The sequence below is a fragment of the Kogia breviceps genome, chromosome 8, assembly GCF_026419965.1.
Source record: "Kogia breviceps isolate mKogBre1 chromosome 8, mKogBre1 haplotype 1, whole genome shotgun sequence".
Classification (NCBI taxonomy): Eukaryota; Metazoa; Chordata; class Mammalia; order Artiodactyla; family Physeteridae; genus Kogia; species Kogia breviceps.
The window spans coordinates 11,461,692-11,481,558 of NC_081317.1; the positions used below are offsets into that span (position 1 = coordinate 11,461,692).

General features: G+C 42.5%; 1 protein-coding gene across 10 annotated transcripts in view; it reads left to right on the top strand.

The window, feature by feature from the left end:
• The window catches only part of DENND1A (DENN domain containing 1A), a 543,770-nt gene that overhangs the window by 331,890 nt on the left and 192,013 nt on the right, over positions 1–19,867 (top strand). For 9 of the 10 annotated variants that reach the window (XM_059073023.2, XM_067040763.1, XM_059073026.2 and 6 more), the window contains one exon: positions 6,126–6,171. The exons of the other annotated variant lie outside the window; for it this stretch is intronic. In XM_059073023.2, coding sequence (XP_058929006.1) covers positions 6,126–6,171 — 46 coding nt within the window. The remainder of the gene's footprint in view (positions 1–6,125; positions 6,172–19,867) is intronic. 10 annotated transcript variants of the gene reach the window in all.

The following is a 19,867-nucleotide window of genomic DNA, read 5'->3' on the forward strand; positions in this document are numbered from 1 at the left end:
TTGGCACAGCTGCTGGCAGGCCCCCGGGAGCAGGTTAGAGAAAACCTCCGAACCTCTTTCCACTTTTCTTCCACAGCCGGGCACGTGCTGGGCTCCTGGGAAGCAGTGAACTTGCTCTCTCTCTGTGTGACAGACTTGGGTTCTAGTCTCAGGGCTGCTGTGTGACCTCAGTGAGTTGTTTAGCTTCCCAGCCCTCGTTTCCTCATCTGTATGGGGAGTGGTGGTGGTACCTACCTCATACCATTGTCCTGAGGGTCCAGTGAGAAAGTGCCTGTCAAGCCCTGAGCCTAGTGCTGGCTATGGCAAGTGCACCATGAACAACACTGGCTCTTCCTGGCTCCCTGTGCGACGCTGGCCATCGCATTAGCCTGCGGCCCATCTGTCTGGTCACTTTCAGGAAGATGAAGACTAGGATTATCTGTGTTCTCCAACAAGGTGTGTTGTATGGTCTTTGTTCGCTTTCTTTCCCCTGTTCTGTTGTCCTTTAACCTCTCTAGCAATGCCAGGCTTCGTTATTTCAGAGCAGAATTTTAAACTGTAAGAAAAACTGTGTTTACACGTTTGTTTCTTTTCAAAAAAGGAGGGGAAGGAGGGAAGAAGAGGGGAGGGAGGGAGGAAGGGAGGAAGGGAGGAAGGAAGGAAGAAAAGCTCAAATGAGTAAGACCAAGAGTTTCCCTTTCCTTTAAAGACAGTGAACTGAGGAAAGACTTGTGGGCTCCCTTTGCAGATCTGGGTATTTGGCTAAAAAGGTGGAGTGCCTCTGAGAGGCGAGATGGGTGCTGTGATGTGTACACTGTAATGCTCACTATGCTTTAATATGGGAAAAGAAAAAGAGTAGACCTTCCAAACCCCTGGGTAGCTCTACGCTATATCCTTACTGAGGTCAAAGAGCTGTTGCTCCTGGGGAGGCGGGGGTGGGGGCCCTCCTACCTTTTTCCACATCTCATCTCTCCTCCCCTCCCCTCCTCTCCCTCTTTGTCTTGGGAAGCTGCCTTTTATATATTTGAGCAGCCAGTGTTCCTTTATTTCACCTGACTCTTTTCCAATTAGTAGCCACTCACCTCAGGGGAACATAATTAAAAGGGCTCTAGTTATCTGGGGGAAAGGAATTAACAAATTGAGAAAGTGCAGTAATAATGAACGGAGACTATAGGATCATTAATAAGTCTGCAGTATCCATATTCATGCCTGTCCATTGCTAGGAATGAGCTCATGCTGCAGGACTTACCTATAAGAGCAGTGCTCTGCATTGCAGGTCTGGAGTTGGTGAGAGGACTGGGTGAATAGCCCCCTTGGTTTTCCAGCACGCCTTTTCTTTTGGCTTAAGTTCTGAGTATGTGCTGTTGGACAGTATAGGCTTTCAGTCCAACAGCCCTGACTTTGAATTACAGCTTCACTCTAGCTTTGTGACCCTGAGGCATGTTACTTCACCTTTCCAAGCCTGTTTCCCAGTCTGAAAATGTGGATAGTAGCGATACCTTGCAGAGTTGCCTTGAGAATTATGTATAAGTGATGCACAAAAGCACCTGGGTTATAGTAGCTCAATTGATATTAGTTCTTTTTCCCCTTAAGAGGATTCAAAGTAAACATGCCTTTCAGGTAAAGGTCATTATATTGTCACTGCCTTGACACTAGCAATATAACCCCTCTCCTTTTCAGGGGAGAAGGAAGAAAGAATAGCTTTTACTCTTCCAAGATGACAGTGATGAAGTCAGATAGTGCCGTAATTCCCAGAGAACAAAGGCCTAGGGCAGATACACCCTATCCCGCTACTCAGAGATGTACAGTGGCATCCCACAATCGCCGTCAGCCATAGGGCAGTTGTGACACACACGGTGGTGATGGCCCGCCTATGCATGAACTTGGTCGTAGCTGTTAATATTATCACCCCTTTAATTATGTGCACTGTTGGTTCTGCACATGTTGTGTCTAATTGCCATTTAAAATATCTTCCAAATTGCAGTCAGATTCAGCATTGAAATGTAAAGTCAGTGTGAATGTTGAAAGGCGCACCAGAGCAGAGAAGCATGGTGTTCATTCACTATTGGTGAAACATATTTGCGTTGATATTTTCTTGATAAGCAATAAACAAGTTATTTCTGGGACCTAACAAATGAAGATAGCATCTAGATAAAGTATTATGTTTTGTTACTGAGATACCTTGGAAAAAACATGGGCATTGATGACTGTGAATCAGAAAATGATTCAGAAGAGTCAGGTTCTTAATGTGAAGTTTTTTAGGACTAGCTTAACCAATTTTTTGCTATATTTTCTTTTTAAGAAAGTGTGATGAGTGGTTTTACAAATTTGTCATTCTGTGTGATAAGCAAGTAATGAGTCATAGTTTACTTGGTGGTTTTTGCATTTGGGGTGGTACATAAAATCAAGTTTAAATGTTACCCTCTGAAGAAAGTGGTAAACAACCCTACTGAACTCAGTAAGTAGACAAGTGACAAGGGAGTGTGCTTGGGGTCAGAAACTCATGTATAGAGGTGATGCATGTCAAACACCTCACACTCATCACGGAGTCTCGACTGTCCTCACCAGCACTTTGCCAGGTATCCTTCAGAACCAGGGAAGGAACAAGAAACCATTCTTTGGGCTCTAAGAGAATGGGTCCAGTCATACCAGCCATGCCAGGGCTGTGAAGAGAAGCCACTTGGACATAATAGCCTACTGAGCCTACCATGTGCTGCTCCTGTGCTAGGCACTTCATCGGTTCTCTCTAATCCTTACAACAATCTTGAAAGATTTCCACTGGGGCTGGTATTGCGCTTTTAAAAGACACTTTGCCAAGATATAACAAAAGATATTAAAAACAGTCCTGCCCTTTGACTTGGTAATTCCATATTTGGGAATTCATGCACATGAAGTTGTTCATTTTCATTACGATGTTACTTATAGTGAAAAGTTGGAAGTGGCTTGATGTCTAACTCTAGCAGTAGGGTTCAGCAAATTAAGGGACATCCATACTTGGTTGAATATTACATAGTCTTTAAAATAATCACAAAGGTTACAGTATAATATGGGAAATGTTAATGTAGCCAATGAGAAAACAATAAAATATATGTACTCTATAATTTCAAAGATATTTTTAAATATTAATGTTAATATTGGAGGAGAATAATACAAAAATAAAAGTAGTTGTGATAAGATGACTTGATCGTAGATGAGTGTTTCCCCCCCGCCCCAAATTTCTCTTTACAATAACAACAAAAAACAAACAAAAGAGAATGATTCAGTAGCTGCAAAAACTATTGAGGTATATTGAGAATACAGATTGTTTTCAGAATGCAGGTAGAATTACCCAGTTACATATTTGCTACATTGAGATGTTAAGGAGTCTCTGGGGTTTCTTTTTTTCCTCTCTCCCTCTCCCCACTTGAAATTTGTAATCAGTGTATTTGCAGAGCAAAAATGCAGTAGATTCAGGGATACATTTGAGGTTTTGTAAGCAAATGACACAGTAAAAGGTATTTGTCCAAATTTGCATTCATACAAAACATGGTATGCTGTGATTTCAGAATAAATGTGTTTTAAATATTTTCTAAATACAGACCTGTTGCAGCCCTAAGTTGGCTAAGAAACTACATTTCTATGACAGACCATAATTACTCTTTGGTAAATTATTGGACTTAAATTTTAAAATTTTTTTAAAAGCCTACCTAATGGTACCTGAAGAGTGAGTCTCACTTTGTCCCTTTCTACATCTGCCATCACTTCTAAGACTCCTTTTTACTCTCTTTCATTGATTTTTATTGCAGGACAAAAGGGCATGGCATTAAAACCTACATATTTAAAATTCTAGAAATTTTTTTTTTCAGATAAGAGCCTATAGTCTCAGATAAGAGCCTAAATTATACAGAGGCTTTTTCTGTAGGTATTTATTTTTACCTTTTTCTCACAGTTGTTTGAATGTCCTTTTCTATACATTAATTCATTTGTTGGAATTTCAGTTCTGAAATTCTAATTAAAACTCAGGGTCATTTGTCACTTGCATGACAGTGCTGGTAAGAGCTGGGAAAGTTTATAAGATTTGGTTAAATATTATGGATTTGAGTTTTCTCCCTTCTATGTGTTTGGCTGTACTTCTGGACACATTAATAAGTGGCCATTTTTCTGGAATTCTGCACTCTTCCTGCTTCCTTTCATTACATTAGGCAAGGTTCCACTAGATGAGGCATTTGCAGTCTTAAGACTTCCTGCCAGGGTTCAGACTTTGTATTTTTGACATTGAAGCTGTCGTGTTCCTGAAGCTACTTAATTAGAAACACATTCATTTCAGTGTACACTGGAGAAAGCTTGGACAGCAGAGCCAGGCACACTGGGAAGTTTGAGCATTTGTGTAGCTGGCAGCTAAACTAATGGTTTACAGTTTAAGGGGAAAAAATATCGTAGGGTATTTCCTTGCCCCTAGAAGCGAAGGGAAGCTGAATGTGCACAGCAGATACCTTTTTTAAAACGGAGAGAATAAGAAGAAGAAAGGAAAGACAACTCCACTTTCACTGCAGTTTTGTGTCTAAGTCTTTCCTTGGCTATTATCAAATACAAAAATCTTCTAGAAGAATAGTTGCCAAACTGTGCTGCTAATATTCAAGACTGTTTTACAGGCTCCCAAGATATATTTACTGCAGAGGTCTGTAGTAAGGAGAACATTTTATATTCTGGGGAAGGATTTTTGCTTGAAGAATTTTATTTGTTGAATGGTAATGAGGGAATTGTGCTCTTTCTTATTTTTAAGTGTTTGAGCAATTTTAAAATGCACATATGATGTTTAAAAAACCTTCGTTGCCTATCCATTGCTTTCAGGATAAAGCCTAAACTCCTCAGCACTCAGTGGAAAGCAAACCTCTTCTTTTTCATTTCTTACCACTCCTCGTTTCCCTACCCTGTCCCCAAGAAAGCCACCCTCCTAGGTCCACTTTCATGCCACCAGCTGCGGGGGAGGAAAGGTACCTGGGCACCTCAAGTCTGAGCCAGGTATCTTTCCACTGGGCTCCTAAAATACCTTTTTGTACCTTTCTCAGGATGTATCACATGCTGGAGAGACAGATGGAAACATTGTCAATGTCTCGCTTGGTCTCTACTCCTTGACCTCCCTACCTGCAGGAAAAACACTGGGTGGGAGGCCGGCCTGGGGATTTTAGGTCCAATATTACAAAGTCAGTGTGGCCCGGAGGAAGAAGGTTTGGAGTCAAATCCTAGCGTTGCCTCTTGTTTTATGGCATTAGAGAAGTGATTTAAGCTCTCTGGGCCTATTTCCTCCTCTGTAAAATGGGTATAATACCTACCTTGTGGGGTTGTGTGGGTTAGGAAAGATGAATTTCAAGCTCCTTGTATGATGGCGAGCCCATTTATCATTGGTAAGTAGCATCATAATGATAATTTATGTGTGTGCCCCTGAAACCAAAGGAAGTCAATCCATAATGCCCAGGTTTTAAAGCCCCTGGAGTTGGGTTCGCATCTCATGCTCAGTCCTAACTAAGGGAACCCATTGGTCGGGGAATGAAGCAGTTGGAAGGGGCTTTTTGAATTACAGTGTCATCAGATGGCATGTGTGCAATTGGGGTGGAGATGCTTGCTGGCTTTGATACACTTTGTCCAATCAGAATGGACAATTAGATCACATCTCTTGATGGCAGGAGGAAACAGCAAATAAAAAATCATTCCTCTTTGAAGCACATCATGCCCTCCATCTGACATTGTTAACTGCTTTTTCTGTTGTAATCATGGCAACAGTGGTTCCCATTTGTACCAGGAGCTGTACTAATCACTCGACATATATTTTCTCATTCTGATAGCAAGCTGCCAGTTAGATTCCAAAGTGCCATTTTAAAGATAAGGCAACTGAGGCTATGCAATCGCATGGCTGCTATTTAGGGACGAACGCCAAGGTCAGTGCTCTTCCCGCCACCCATGCTTTTAAGGCTGCCCGCGTTTTGAAATTCTTCCGAAGTTACTAGGATTGGGAACAAAATGTCACATTAGGATTTTTGTTGTGAAAGGAAATGTAACTGTGCATACGTTTATTAAAACAGTTTTTCTGCAAATAGTGAACCATGTGTAATTTTCTGTCAGAAGCAACAGACATTAAAGCAGCTGTGTGTCTCTGTTTCTCTTCACAGCGCTCCCATGCCCTACCTCATAGGAGTCCATTTAAGTTTAATGGAGGTAAGTTGGCTCCTCTCCTCCCCAAATATCTCTGCTTACGGTTGTGTTTTGCTATGTGGCAATGGAAAAGACGCAGTCTCTGGATTCACAGCTCTACACACGGGAGCGTGTCAGAGCAACGCCTCATGCACAGAGCTGAGCATTCAGCTTAGACCCTTTCCACTGGGCTCTTGTTTCCAGTGTTCTTCCACTTTGTTTGGAGATTGTCAATTTTCATGGGTGAGGGAGTGAGGTTCAAAGAGGCAGGAGGAAAGGGTTCTTTAAGGGTTTGAACGAGGGAAGGGAAATGGTTCACTTTTCAAAATGATGTTTATTCCGAAACACTGCAACAATATTATATTACATTTTTTCTCTGTAGAAAATGTGGTATAGAAAATATATAGAAGTAAAAATAGGAAAATTAAAATTATCCACAATACCATTACTCCAGATTCAACCACTGTTAGCATTTTATTTTTCTTCATCCTCGTCTTTATTCTGTGCATATATGTTTTGTATAAATGTACTTCACTGATATGGTATAGAATTTTATGTCTTTATTTCATTTACTGTTATGGCATGGGGATTTCTACATGTTTTTGTCTACTCTCAGTAATAATTTTTAATTTGCTACCGGTCCTTCCACTGTTTGGATATGCCACACCTTAGCCATTTTCCTATTACTGTTGGACACCTAATGCTGTTTATAATTTTTCACTATTATAAATAGCATTTCAGTGAACATCTTTATGCATAAGGCTTAATCTGCATCTTGACTTACTTCCTTAGTGTAGAACCCCTAAAGTAGAAATGCTTGGTCAAAGCTATGAATATAAGGCCAGATTGCTTTCTGCATGGCTGTACCGGTTAGATAGCAATTCTTTTAAGGGACTTTTCTGTGCTTTTGTAAGTGCCACTGGTTTGTAGACATGAAACCTAAGCTTTTCCCTCCTCAGGAGAGAGCTGAAATTTGCACTAGAGCAAAATGGGGCAGGAGGTAGGGGGCTTGCCTGTTTTGCACAGGAGATAAGCTCTCAGAGGGAAGAGCTAAAGCCATGTCCGTCTGTGATGATGCTTTGCATGTCTTAAAGGAAGTGCTACTTCTCTTCTTCTGTTGCCTTCATTTCACGTCCACGAGGACCACCTGCTTCTTCACTGTTGCACACTGTGCTATTGTGCTTACGAAAATGAAACAAGTTGGTTATCGAAAAACCTGTTTGTTTGACATTGAGAATCTTGATCAAAATAGACCACAGAAATCTGCTCAAATTTCTAATTTGACAGGACGGCCATGTGGCTCCTACATTCTGTTAACAGTTCCTCCTTGTCATCACCCAGCCCTGAGCACATACAGTACACAGTTTATGGACTATCTTGGATGGTGTATTTAGATCAGCTTGAAGAGATTTCTTCTGTGTTTTACCTTTGTTTGTCAAGTTTGGGGGTGTATTCAAAGCTCCTGTGTGAAAAATTGAAAGTAAGTACTTGCTGATAGAACTTTCGTGTCAATTGTTGTACAGTTGGAAACTCTAATCTAAAGACCATTTGGTCTGTCGGTATCCACAGCTCTTTCTTGCCTCTTCTGCCTTCCAGGCTGTTCCAGCACAGGTTTTTTCAGACTCCTTTTCACAGCCCTTTACCTTGAGCATTGTCCAGGTTTCTAGTCTTGGCTTGCTTTTCTTTTCTGTATGCCCTCTGGCCATCTTTTTTAAGGCTTTTTGCTTTTGCCACCAGGGTAATGTCAGTGACTCCCAACTGTGATTCTAACACTGGCATGCCTCTCTCTGAACTTAAGGCCCAGAGTTGCACATGCCAGTTGAAGGTCACCAAGATGTACTGTCGATGTCTCAAACTCAGTCTTCCCCAAACCCCTTGTCATCTGTACACACACACACACCCGTCGAGTTACTCCACTCCCCTTCCGCTGTTCCCGGTCCCTGTGAGTGGCACCACTGCCTGAAAAGCACCAAAGTGGGTCACGCTGAGCATGGCTGAGTGTCCTCCTTCTCATTTCTCTCTCTCTAAATAGTCACCAAGTCTCTGACATGTCTCTCGTCCTGTTCCTTCCTCACTGCCTTCGTTGACATTTTACCTTGCTTTCTTAGATTTTTGCAAAGCCTTATTCGTTCATTCGAGAAGCAGGGTCAAGGCCTCTTGTTTTCCAAACATTTTGCTATAGGTCGTGGAGGTATGAAGATGAGTGTGAAATTCAGTCCCTGGTTCCAGCATTTAGGGGTTGCCTTCTGCCTGGTCACTCTGCCTTTAATAGCCTGCCTTCCAGCCTCCTCTGCCTTACCCCCGAGTTCTGCTCAGTCTCCCTGCTGCTGTCAAGCCTTCTGTCCTCTCGCTGCTCCTTGTTAGCCAGTGCTCTGGCTGGTCCCTGAGACACCCCCATCCCCACACCCCTGCACGACTAAACCTTCTCTTCCCCAGCTGTGTGAGGAAGCCCTCCCGTTGTCCGTTGTCTTTGCTTGCTGTACCTCTTGCTCAGGATGACGGCTGTTTGCTTCCCCGTCCTCTCCATCAGCCCTAGCAGCAGGAGCTCTTTGGGAACCAGGGCTATGCTTCATTCACTGTGGTTTCCTCGGCACCTAGCAGGATGCCCAGCAGGTGCTTTCTGAAAGGAAAGATTGAGTGAGTGCTTGGAAAGCTGGAATTTGGCACATTTAGAGCCCTCCAGTAGGCATTGCTGTTGTCAGGGAACCCAGCACCATAATTTTACTTAAAGGTGGAGGGAGTAAATTTTTTTACTTTTTATGTGCTTGTAAGTAATTTAAAACAAGGGTTTTTTGTAGTAAAACATGCAGTGCACAACAGGCATAAATTTTGAAGCTAAAACTTGAGACAGAGTTTTGCACTTAGGTGAATGGGTGGAAGTCCACTCTCCTTGGCATTTGAAGGGTTTTAAATGAGAAGGTTCGGGAAGCACTGGCCAAGATAAATCTTAGCCCTGCTGATTTAAGTTAGGGAGGGTTTGCCATGCTGAACTACTATGTGGTCAGCACTAAAAGAAAAACAAAAATAGTAGTTGCCCCACTCCTGAAGCCAGCTAAGACACTTTCCAAACAAAATAGCGTTTCCTGCATGTGTGAGGCAGCTGTGAACTACCAAGTCATGAAATACAGTCTCCTGATCTCCTCCCATGGATTTCAGCTCAGACTCGGAGTCCTCCAGTCATGCTTTTTGATTGGGCTCATCTAGTTCTATTATACCTTCAAGTGATAGAGATGGTTCCCTGAGATTTCTTCCAGGAACCATGGGCTATAATGCTTGGGGGTGGAGCTCATACCTGGGGCCAAAGGACAGCTCTTTAGGGAAGGAGATTGGGAAGGCCCATCTCCTCTCGCACACTAGTTTTCTTACTGGCAATTCAGCAAAAGGCTTATTTTTGACTGTCTTGTTATTTTTTCTTGAAAGCTATAGGCACCTTATTATGCCTTTGCATATGTGCCAGAATTTTTTAAACTTCAAATGAATGTGGCAGATGTTCATAAAAGTTTAGAAAAAGCTACCATAGGAAGACTTTTTAACCATTTTTATGACACTCAAATTTGTTGCACTAAAAGAAATATAAATTATAACCTACTGTTCTCATTTGAAAGAAGGTTATTTGGGGGGAAGATCTAATTCTAGCCTTCAAGCTCTTACAGGCTGTCCTATTTGTTAAGGGGTAACCTAGTCACCTAAAAGAGTCCACCTTCCTTCTAAAGTGACAAGTTTCTAGCTGATCGTCATTCTTATACCTCCACTGCCTTTTTATACCCTTTCTCTCATTTAAGCAAACACTAATTTGAGGCTGGTGGTAAGTTAGCAGGATAGCCAAGGGTTTTGGCATAGACCTAGTTTCTTCTTGGAGGGAATGATCATGTTAGCTGGCAGCTAGGAAACACCAAAACGCGGCCAGATTACACAGTGACTGTTTCCTTTCATTCCCTCCACCTCAGTTGAGTTCAGGAAATGCTCTGCAGCTCCTCCTCTCTGCCATGTCTGGTAGCAGGTGCCAGGTCAGTTCTGGTAGATGGGTTCCTTTTCCTTTTTGATAAATGAAGACCTTCCTTTCCAAGCCTCACAAATAATGCTTTGTGTACAGACCTCAGAGCCACATGAGGGATGCATGCAGAAGGTGTTTTGTATCGTTCCTGGTGATGGAATGGTCAGGAAGGAGGAAGGAAAGGTGATAGCAGTGACACAGTGCAGACACAGAGGCTCAGGTTAGACTGCAAATGAAGCTCCACCTGTATGCAGAGGCAGTAACGTGTGGTGGTTAGAATGTGGGCTCTGGGTTCTGGCTCCCCTACTCGCTGCTTGTTCGATCTTGGGCAAGGTGATGGACCTCTGCACCTCTGTTTTCTCACCTGTAAAATAAGGGCAATGGCCATAGCTCCCCCCTATAGTATCATTGAGGGATCTAGTGAGATAATGCTTATCAAGTACCCAGCACAGTGCCTGGCACCTAAAGAGTTCAACAGAGGTCAGCAACCATTGCCATTTTTATTTCCTCGGTGGCCTTAAAGCCATTTACATTGTTAAGTTGATGCCTTTGAAATTGTGTTTTAGGGACTCTTGGGTTCCAGGGATCGTCATCTTCATTCCCTAGGGAAAGAATTTCACTAGAATTGGCTTGTGCCTGTGCCGTTTTCTTCCGGTTGACAGTGCTGGGGGCACTGTGTCGGGGATGGGAGTGGCACTTTTAAGGAACTTGATCAATGCACCGCCAGGTCCCTGCCTGACCACACTCCCCTGCAGTCATTTCAGTCATGTCAGGTGTGGTACTTTGTCTCTGTATCTTAACTTTCTTCATCTATAGGAGTGGTTAGTCCCCATCTCTTAAGATTGTGGTAAAGATTAAATAAATGAGTCCTGTATATGTCCAGCATATCCCAGTGTCTGGCCTGTGGTCAGTACACAATACACTTCCCCTTCTATAGTAATGTTTTGGTAGCCTTCTGTGTACCAGGCATTGTATCACACTAGGGGTTCTATATAAAATGGTGTATGTGACATAATCTGTGCCTTCAGAGTTCTGTCTAGAACATATGCAGACAAGGAGAAAGTAATTGCAGGGAATTTGAGAGGCTCTAGGCTCTGGTAGGGAAGACAGTGAGCTGAGCCTTGTGGGCTCTGCTTCTCAGAGGAGAGGAATGCCTAAGTGGAAACCTAGCAGATAAATTTGAGTTCCACCAGGAGGACAGGGAACAGCATCTACAAAGACTTACAGTGTAGACTGTGGTGTTTCCCAGGAAGTATGAGCAGTTCAGTGTCTGACAGGAGCATGGAGCTGAAGGGGGAGAGGAGCACTGAGGCAGGCAGGCAAGGGCCAGGCCATCCAAGGCCTTGTAAGCCGTGTTAAAGAGTTTCAACTTTATAGGGCAATGGAGAGCCGTTGAAGGGTGTAAATAGGGGAGGGTCAGGCCTTCTCCTCCTGGGCCGTTAGAAACACGGTTCTTCCATATAAAATGCTTGGAAACTGCTTAACCATGTTAATAAAGTAAATTGTTGTTTGTAAGGATCAAGGTAATTCTTAAGTAAATTACACACCACAACCATGTACATAAAATTCAGATGTGTTAGCGTCCCAAACCCAAGCTTCCGAATGGTTTCCTTGCTACCAAACTACCAAACTGTGGCAGAGGTGTTTGTAGTGATGACTTACTTTGCGGTTTCAAGCACCATTTTTACTAGATTTTTGTTTCCTCTCTGTTTCCAAGTACTTTTTATGAATTAGATAATCTTTTTACAGTGCAGTTTGAGAGGATAAATTTAGGTTATATACAAAGTGCTAAGTTCCAGGCCGTAGGAACAGGGGAGTGAGACCCAGGTACCAAGTTCACGGGCCTCTACCTACCTCTCCCACCAATGCAATTTCAAGAGACATGTCATGGGGGCATGAGGAGACAGGCCCAGCTCACAGCTTTCCTCTCTTCCTCACATCCTGTATGTAGGAAGGCTCAGCTGGAGCACATGGAAGCCTGGCTTTACAGATGCACCAAGTGCTTGGGGCAGCGCTGAGCCACCACTCCAGGGACACATCCCTGTCCACACTGAAGCGCCTCTCCGTCTCTGGGATCCAGAGGCCATATTTGTCTGTGTCTGCAGTGGTTTCACTGTGGAGCTTTTACACAAAATAACAGCATTGACTTATTTACAGACAAAGAAAAATAACTTTTTTTTCCCCTTTACCTCTCAAAGAACCTGAATTGCTGTCAGCTGAACTGGTGCCATTTTAACTAGTTTTTTCTTTTCATTTTTCTCTGGCATAGGAAGTCTTAATCCCTTGTTCATTTTTTTAGGTTTTTTTTTTACGTTTCACGGTCAGTGTAGAAGAGTGTTTCTTGTTTACCATTGTACCATTTTGCTTCTTCACAGGACTCCACAGGTAGACAGTATAAGATGTAGTTTGCCCTTGTTAATACTGTGATTCATGCAAAACTTTCAGCCATGATTATATGCAGGTATAGGTGGTGACTTGTGCATGTGTTCTCATGAGAATTGAGAAACTCCATGTGAGATCTCTTTGTTAGTGATAAGTAATCAAAGTCCTGCTTTGTAAGAAGGTGATATTTGCATGAAAAATTCCACCTGGTAGTTTCAGTCATAGGTTCATGGGAAGAGATTTAGCAAGAAAGGGAGAGGGTTGGGAAGAAACTGCCGTCTTCTGTGTCCTTGCTCAGTGCCAGACACAGTGCCCGGTGCTGTATCTGTTCTCACTTTTGCACATCCTGAGAATCTGTCTGCCAAGGGGGAGACATCCATATTTGCAAATGGGGAAGCTGAGGCTCAGAGAGAGAAAGTAATTTGCATCCGGTCCCTCCACTGTGCTGGGTTTGTGAGGGGACGGAGGGCTCACGTCTGGCAGCAGAGGAAAGCTCTGAGTACACTTGCGACTGGGGCTGGGTTACTTAGCCTCTCCGAGGCTCCATTCTCTAATCAGTGAAATTAAGGTAATATTATCCATCTCAGAGAGTTGTGAGAACTAACTGATATGATGGATGTGAAGAGCTTTTTAAAAAACTCTACCAAACATTATTCTTCATAGTGAGTAGTAAAAACAAGAGCCAAAGTTTAGATCAATGAAACCCTGACGCTTGCTTAATTATATACAGAGAAAAGTAATTGGACAGTAGCTTGGTCTTGCTGGAATTTCCTTAGCGTGCTGTTATCAAGCGATATCATCACATGTGAATCTGTCACATCCAGTGCATTCAGAGTGAAAATTCAGCAGCTCTGTTCAACTTAGGGCCTGAAGAATGTTCTGGATTTCGCCTGATGGATTTCCCCTGGAAGCTGTCTCCTCCTCATGTGGCATCTGCTATTAAAGTGAGTGTGGTTCTTAAGTGCCACTTATCCTAATGTTGGAATTAGTTAATATGAAACAACTTAAAGCCCTAGTAGTAATTTATGTTATCAAAGGGAACAAGTACTTCTGGCTGATTTAAGTATCTCTTGCAGCCAGTACACTTTCAGTCTAATTTGTTGTGACTGAAATGTTCTCTTGTGAGATGAGATAGCCCTCTGTTATAGATTAGAAAAATTGAGTAATTTATGAGGGAGAGTCCCAGTAGAAAATGTGAAACCATCATTGATGCTTTTGTTTTCCAATTTTCCTATCATCACTTAGCCAGTCAATTTAGCAACGTTAAAACTGACTTCAAAGAAGACCCAAAGTTTCTAAATTGTTACTAAGAGAAGCTTAAACTAACCAAGTTCCTGTCAGATTAACACAAGGAGCAGCCTGCAGGAGGCTGTGGAGGAGAGTGGAAAGAACTCTTGAGCTGTAGAGTTGTGGGGACCTAGATTCAAATTCTAGCTCCACCACTCTAGCTCCACTAGGAGACTTTAAGCAAGCTCTTTTGTTTAAAGGAGAAATCAGTTTAGCACGGGAAAAGGTACGGTTACTAAATCTCACAGTTCGACCACTCTGTACAAAACTACTATTATGTTATCCTCTGAAGAGATGCCTATTGGAAATATTTAATAATAATATCAACCATTGAATGAGCTTCTACCAATACACATGGCACTTGAGCTGTATAAGTTTTAATTGTCATGCCTCTGTGAGAGGTGCTCCTGTTTTGCAGATGGGGATGTAAAGGTGTCTCTTTGAGCTTCAGACTCCTTGGGTAGATTCTCTACTTCATCGGAGTTTTTTAATGAGGAGTAAATGAGAAAATTGGTACCTGACACGTTGTAGGCGCCAAGTAAATGGAAGTGATTATCAGTATTATGCGTGTGTACAACTGGTAAATTTTCTTTAAAATAAGCTGAAACATCTACCTAAAATTGGCTCTGCCCTTTTTTTCAGCCTCCTTTTGTAGTTTTTATTGAGTGACTTTTTCTAAATCAACATTAGCTTAAAGGCACTCTCAACTGAATACAGCCACATGGGACTGGTGACTTCTTTTCATAAACTCCTTGCAAGTGATTAGGGGCGGGGCTGTTGTGGGCACTCAGAGACCAGCAGCATGATGATTGAAAAGCGGCGCCCTTGGCCTAGTCAAATCCCACTTGGAATCAGGGCACATGTGGTTTTGTTTAACACCATGCTCAGCAGACTCACGGTACAGGTTTGTGACCACGAGACATTTGTCGTTGATATGTGAGGTCACCACAGTAGGGGTGTTTGTCAACCAAATTAAACTTCCTCTTAATGACCTAAAATAATTGATTCGGAAGGCCTTTAAATGGGCCATGGCAATGTGTAAGCAAGCTGAAATCTGGCATTTTCTACACAGATTATTGCATATTGTTGTTTTGTTTTGTTTGTTTTGCTTCTGTTGGGAAGAATGTGGCTGGACCACGGGGCTGAGCAGGCGGCAGGCAGCGATCCTGAGTTTGAATCCCAGCTCCACTATTTGTCCCTCTGGAACTTGGGCAAGTCACCGAGCATCTGTGCATGTATGCCTTAACATCTCCATCTGCAAAATGGGGTCACCTGCCTCAAAGTGATGACAATTAGAAATAGTAATGGCTAAGGTTCCATGCACATTAGTAGGCCCTCACCCAATGGTAGCTATTATTATTAATAAAGTATTTCCAATAGGCATCTCTGAAGAAGAGAGCTTAATAATAATTTTATACAAAGTGGTCAAACTGTGATATAGTAACTACTCCTTTTTTTTCCCCTTTACTAAACTGATTTCTCCATAAACTGCTCTCCGTACTAAACTTAAACATCCATAGAGAAAAGTGTGACTAAAATTGGAGCCTATAAACCTCTCTCTACATACTGTCTGATTCTCAGCTGATTTCAAAATGAATTTAAAGTTGAATATTTAAAATATATGCCATGTAGGCTACAAAAGAAGTGGGTTTTTTCTTTGCCCATCGGGTTCAGACATTTTTGACCTAAGCTCAGGCCATTACAGGTAAGGAATGGGGCCACCATACTATTTTTGTTTAGAAACAAAGGCATGGGCTCGGGGCTTTTCCTAAGTATGATCAACAGTGGCAGTTAAGTTGGGCGTTATCAACATCCCACAGAATGGTTTATGTGCCCTGCCGCAAATCCTTTCCTCCATAAACCCAAATATCTGACAAAAACGAAAAGCTTCAGACTGGGGCTGCCTAGACTCCTGGACATGTCCTTAACCAAACAGAATATCTGTTAAACCCTGGTGCCTGGGAGTCAGTTGTTTTAAAAGATGCAGTGGTAATAAATTTATATCCTGCCTCTTCAGCATTTTATTGAAAGTATTTTGTACTGACCGAATGGGTTAAATTATGAAGCTTGATAAGTACATATGCACATTACCCATCCTTAGCTTTAGAAGAAAAAAAAAAGGAAGAAAAAGATAGCTATGATTTTGGAAGTCATCCCAATTTTTAAAAATAAGAGAATTTGGACATTTTGGCATATGGGGTTTTTTAAATGAAATTTCATGGAACTGAAAACAGTCAATTTTAGGTTTCCAAAAATTGTTTTGATTTTCATTGGTATAAATTTGCTGCACATGGTTTTAGGGAAGTTCTGAGAGATGCATTTGGGACTTCGGGGTTGATTTTTTTTTTTTTTTTTTTTTTTGAGCTTTGCGATTTATTTTTAAAAGGTGATTTTTTTTTTTCTAACTCAAAGTATAAATCGGAGGAGACCAGAGTTCCATTTCTAGGACAGTTTTTGGTAATGACATCGTTAAGCATTTCCAAACAACTGGACTTGGGCTGAACTATCGGGCATCCTTTCAGCACCGTTTGGACGCTGCACAGCAGATCCTCTCCCCTCATCTCCGAGTTAGAATCGCGAGGCCAAGTGATTTGGGCCATTCCATTAGCAGCAGCTGCTGGTGATAAGCACTGTGAGAGTCACCTGTGTAGGGTCAGGCTTATTGCACATCAAGGTTCAGCAGTGTCGGAAGAGAGGGAAGATGCCCAGGAGGGGGCTCCAGGCCACCTGCTGTGTGAGGATCAAAGGGTTGAAAGGTCAGAAGGCACAGCTTCCTTAACCATATCTGTCTGTGCAATAGCTATTTCAGATTGTAAATCTTGGCGATTTCATTAAGTCCTCCTGGCTGCTACTGGGGCATTGAAATAATAAAATTTTATATCTGTTGCCTTTCCTGCCTCTGGCAGCCAGGCTGATGCATTCTCTGCAAAATGGGGCATCTTTATGAAAACCTTTCCTGGAATGATCAGAGCAGGAAGCCTCCCTCAAATTAGGAAGTTGGGGTTCCTAGGACCTCATCCTCATGTTTTTTAAAAAGAAAAAAAAAATCACACAAACTGTTTAGCAGCCTTTAGGATTTATGTAGCACCTGTCTTCTGAAAAGCTGGTTCCCAAATATTGCCTATTGCTAAATGCTTAATCGTACAAACAGGATGAGAGGTGAGCTTTCCCAGTGCTGCTGCTTATTAAACAGCCCCTGTTCTAATGACCACAGGGTCCTTTCTTTTAGGCAGCCCCAAGCAACTATACAGATATTACTTCCCACTCAGTAGACCTCTCGGGTGTTTTGAGAGACATGTCTCCTGAATATGATTTTCCAAATATTTTTCCTAGATCTTAAAGTTGTTATGGACCTTTAGGGCTCCTTGGCTCTCGGGCAAGACAAATCACAGTAATGGCTGCCCCTTTACTGCCCATAAGTTTAAGACCCCCTGTAGTTTGTTTGAAAAGTTAAGAGATTTTCACAGTGAAGGTGCCATTTCTGAAATTTAAAGTGTTCCTTTTCACTGGGAGATAAGTTCACTCTGATTAAGTCCGTAATTCTCACTAAGCCATGTTTATGGGGGCAATAAACAATGTTTCAGCATGCTTGTTAAATTGGGTTTCCAACCTCTCCACTCTTTAAAAATTGACATTTCAAATAAAAGGCAGGTGGAGATGGAGGTCCAGGTTTGCTGTGCTTAGTGATAAATGAATGATGGCAAGTGGCAGTTGTGGGGGAGGAAGCAAGGCCCTATTTTATGAGAGGGTGACTCCAAACCATTTTGGGACTAGGGAATCAACATCCCCTTAAACCCCAAGTGAAACTCTTAAATTCAAGTTTCGTCATTTCAAATTGGATGGATACTATTTTTGAAATACTGCTAGATGCACTACACTCATTTAATTTTCACAACAAGTCTGTGCTATGGAAGTGGTGGCTTTGCTTTACAGATGATGAAATTTGGGCACAGAAAGGTTAAGTAACTTGTCCAAAGTCACACAGCTAATAATTAGCAGGGCCAGGATTCAAACCCAATTATTTTGTTCTGTGAAGTATTTTAGTGCGTACAAAATAATAATAATAATAATAAGACTCTGCCTTTAGGGTCTTTTTGTTATTATATATCTAGCCTATGATAAGTCTGTGTATGGAGGTTACAAAAGAAATATGTGATCTGGTCACTGTCCTCAGTATTTGCTAAACCAGGAAAGTAGATGGGGCTCCACAGAGAGGAGAAGGGGCCCAGGCTTTGGGGACTGGCAGTCCAAAGCTCAAATCCTGGCTCTGTTATTACTCTGGGCCTGGAACAAGAGCTTCATTTTTCTCTTCTGTGAAATGATAATAGTAATGCCTATTCCATGAGGATCAAATGAAATCAGGTATTTAAAAATATAGTGTTTTCAAACTCAATATTTTATAGATGACAGGGGTGAGTGTTATTGCAGTATATGTAAATACAGTATGGTTAAACCAGTTACTTTAAGGGAAAAGTGACAGGTACACATGAAACAATCAGAGACATCACTAATCAGGTTTTAACTGAGGACACAAGTATGTGTTGCCCTCTGTACGTGCTTAGGACCAAAGAAGGCCACTTGCTGTGGGAGCAGGAATAGTCAGGAAGGTTTCATAGAAGAGCAGGGTTTTGCAGGATGGAGATAATCACGGTGATCCATGTCTGGGCCATCTTCACATCTTACCAAGTGCTCTGCCACCTCATCTCTCGTTTGCACTTTGCAGCAGTGGTGAAAGGTGTTGACACCTTCCTTGTCCTCTTTTTACGCATGAGGAAACTGAATCTCTAGCAGTAGGAAGGGTGTTTCAATTTGGGGCAAAACCCCAGCAGTGTCAGGCATGTACATGGGCTCACCCCTCCATTTCGGGGGCCAGAGTGGAGGCCAGAGTAGATGGTGGTTCTGTGTTGGGTGGACTTGTAGAGTGAGCCCCAGAGCTGGCAGAGCTGCAGAACCAAAATCTTAGAAGGAGGCTGGCTGGCACTGACTGAGTTTCTGCCCTGTGGCTGACCCTTTATGAAGCACATGTCCTACTGTAACTCCTTTTAATCTTCTCAACAATCCTGAAGGTGGGGATCAAGACCCAGTCTCACAGAGAAGGAAACAGATGCTAGAGGAGGCAAAGGGCCTTGCCTAAAGCTACCTGGCTAGTAAGTGAGTGAGCCAGGACACCAACCTTGAGACTCTGCAGCTCTGGGCCATGACCATCCTGAGGAGGCAGCTGGGCAAGCTCTGTGTGAATGGATTGAGATCTTTTCCACTCCATATGACTATGCCTTTTCTTATTGGTTATAATTTATTGATTTATAATTTCTTATTGATTATAATTTACCCCACCCTACCCACACTCCCACACACAAGTGGGCCGGGAGCCCCTTGAGTTTAGAGATCATGTTTTAGTCATCCATCAGTTTGACATGACTAACCAAATGGGTGAATGAATGAACGTCCAATGGATGGATGGTCAGGAAAGGAGGGAAAGCACTATTGAAGAAATAACCCCTTTGCTGACCTGGATTGAAATTCCCTGGACTTGTTAATGAGAGTCAGTGCTTACTACCTTGTGAGGAGTGGATTTGGCCTGACCTGTGAGGTGCTTACATCACTTTCCTCCCCTGCCAAGCTTCTGTTTCTGTTTAAAGCACACTAGGAAATTCCAGCCATGTTTTCAGGGGTCCTCTGAACTGTCAGGCTTAGATTTTTAATTTTGCAGAGCAGGAAGGAGCAAATCAGTGACTCCTGGCTCCAAAGAAAAGCCACTACGTTTATCAACTGCTTGGCAGCTCAGTGACCTTTGGGGCCAGAGGAGGGTAAAGAAAATGTCACTCTTCCCTCGGTGTGTATCTGAGATTTCAGGAGGGAATAGAGAGTTTAGACTCCCTGCATATTTGCCTTTCCTCTTCTTGTCCTTTCCACTTCCCTTCTGATTTCTCTTTCCCTTCCTCCTAGGAGGCCAGCAGTCCCTTTGCTGTTCTTTGTTTTGCTCTCATGTACATGCGCATGCATTTGAGTACATTTGCTGTGGGCTGTATAGTGGAAAGAACGTTGGCATGGAGAACC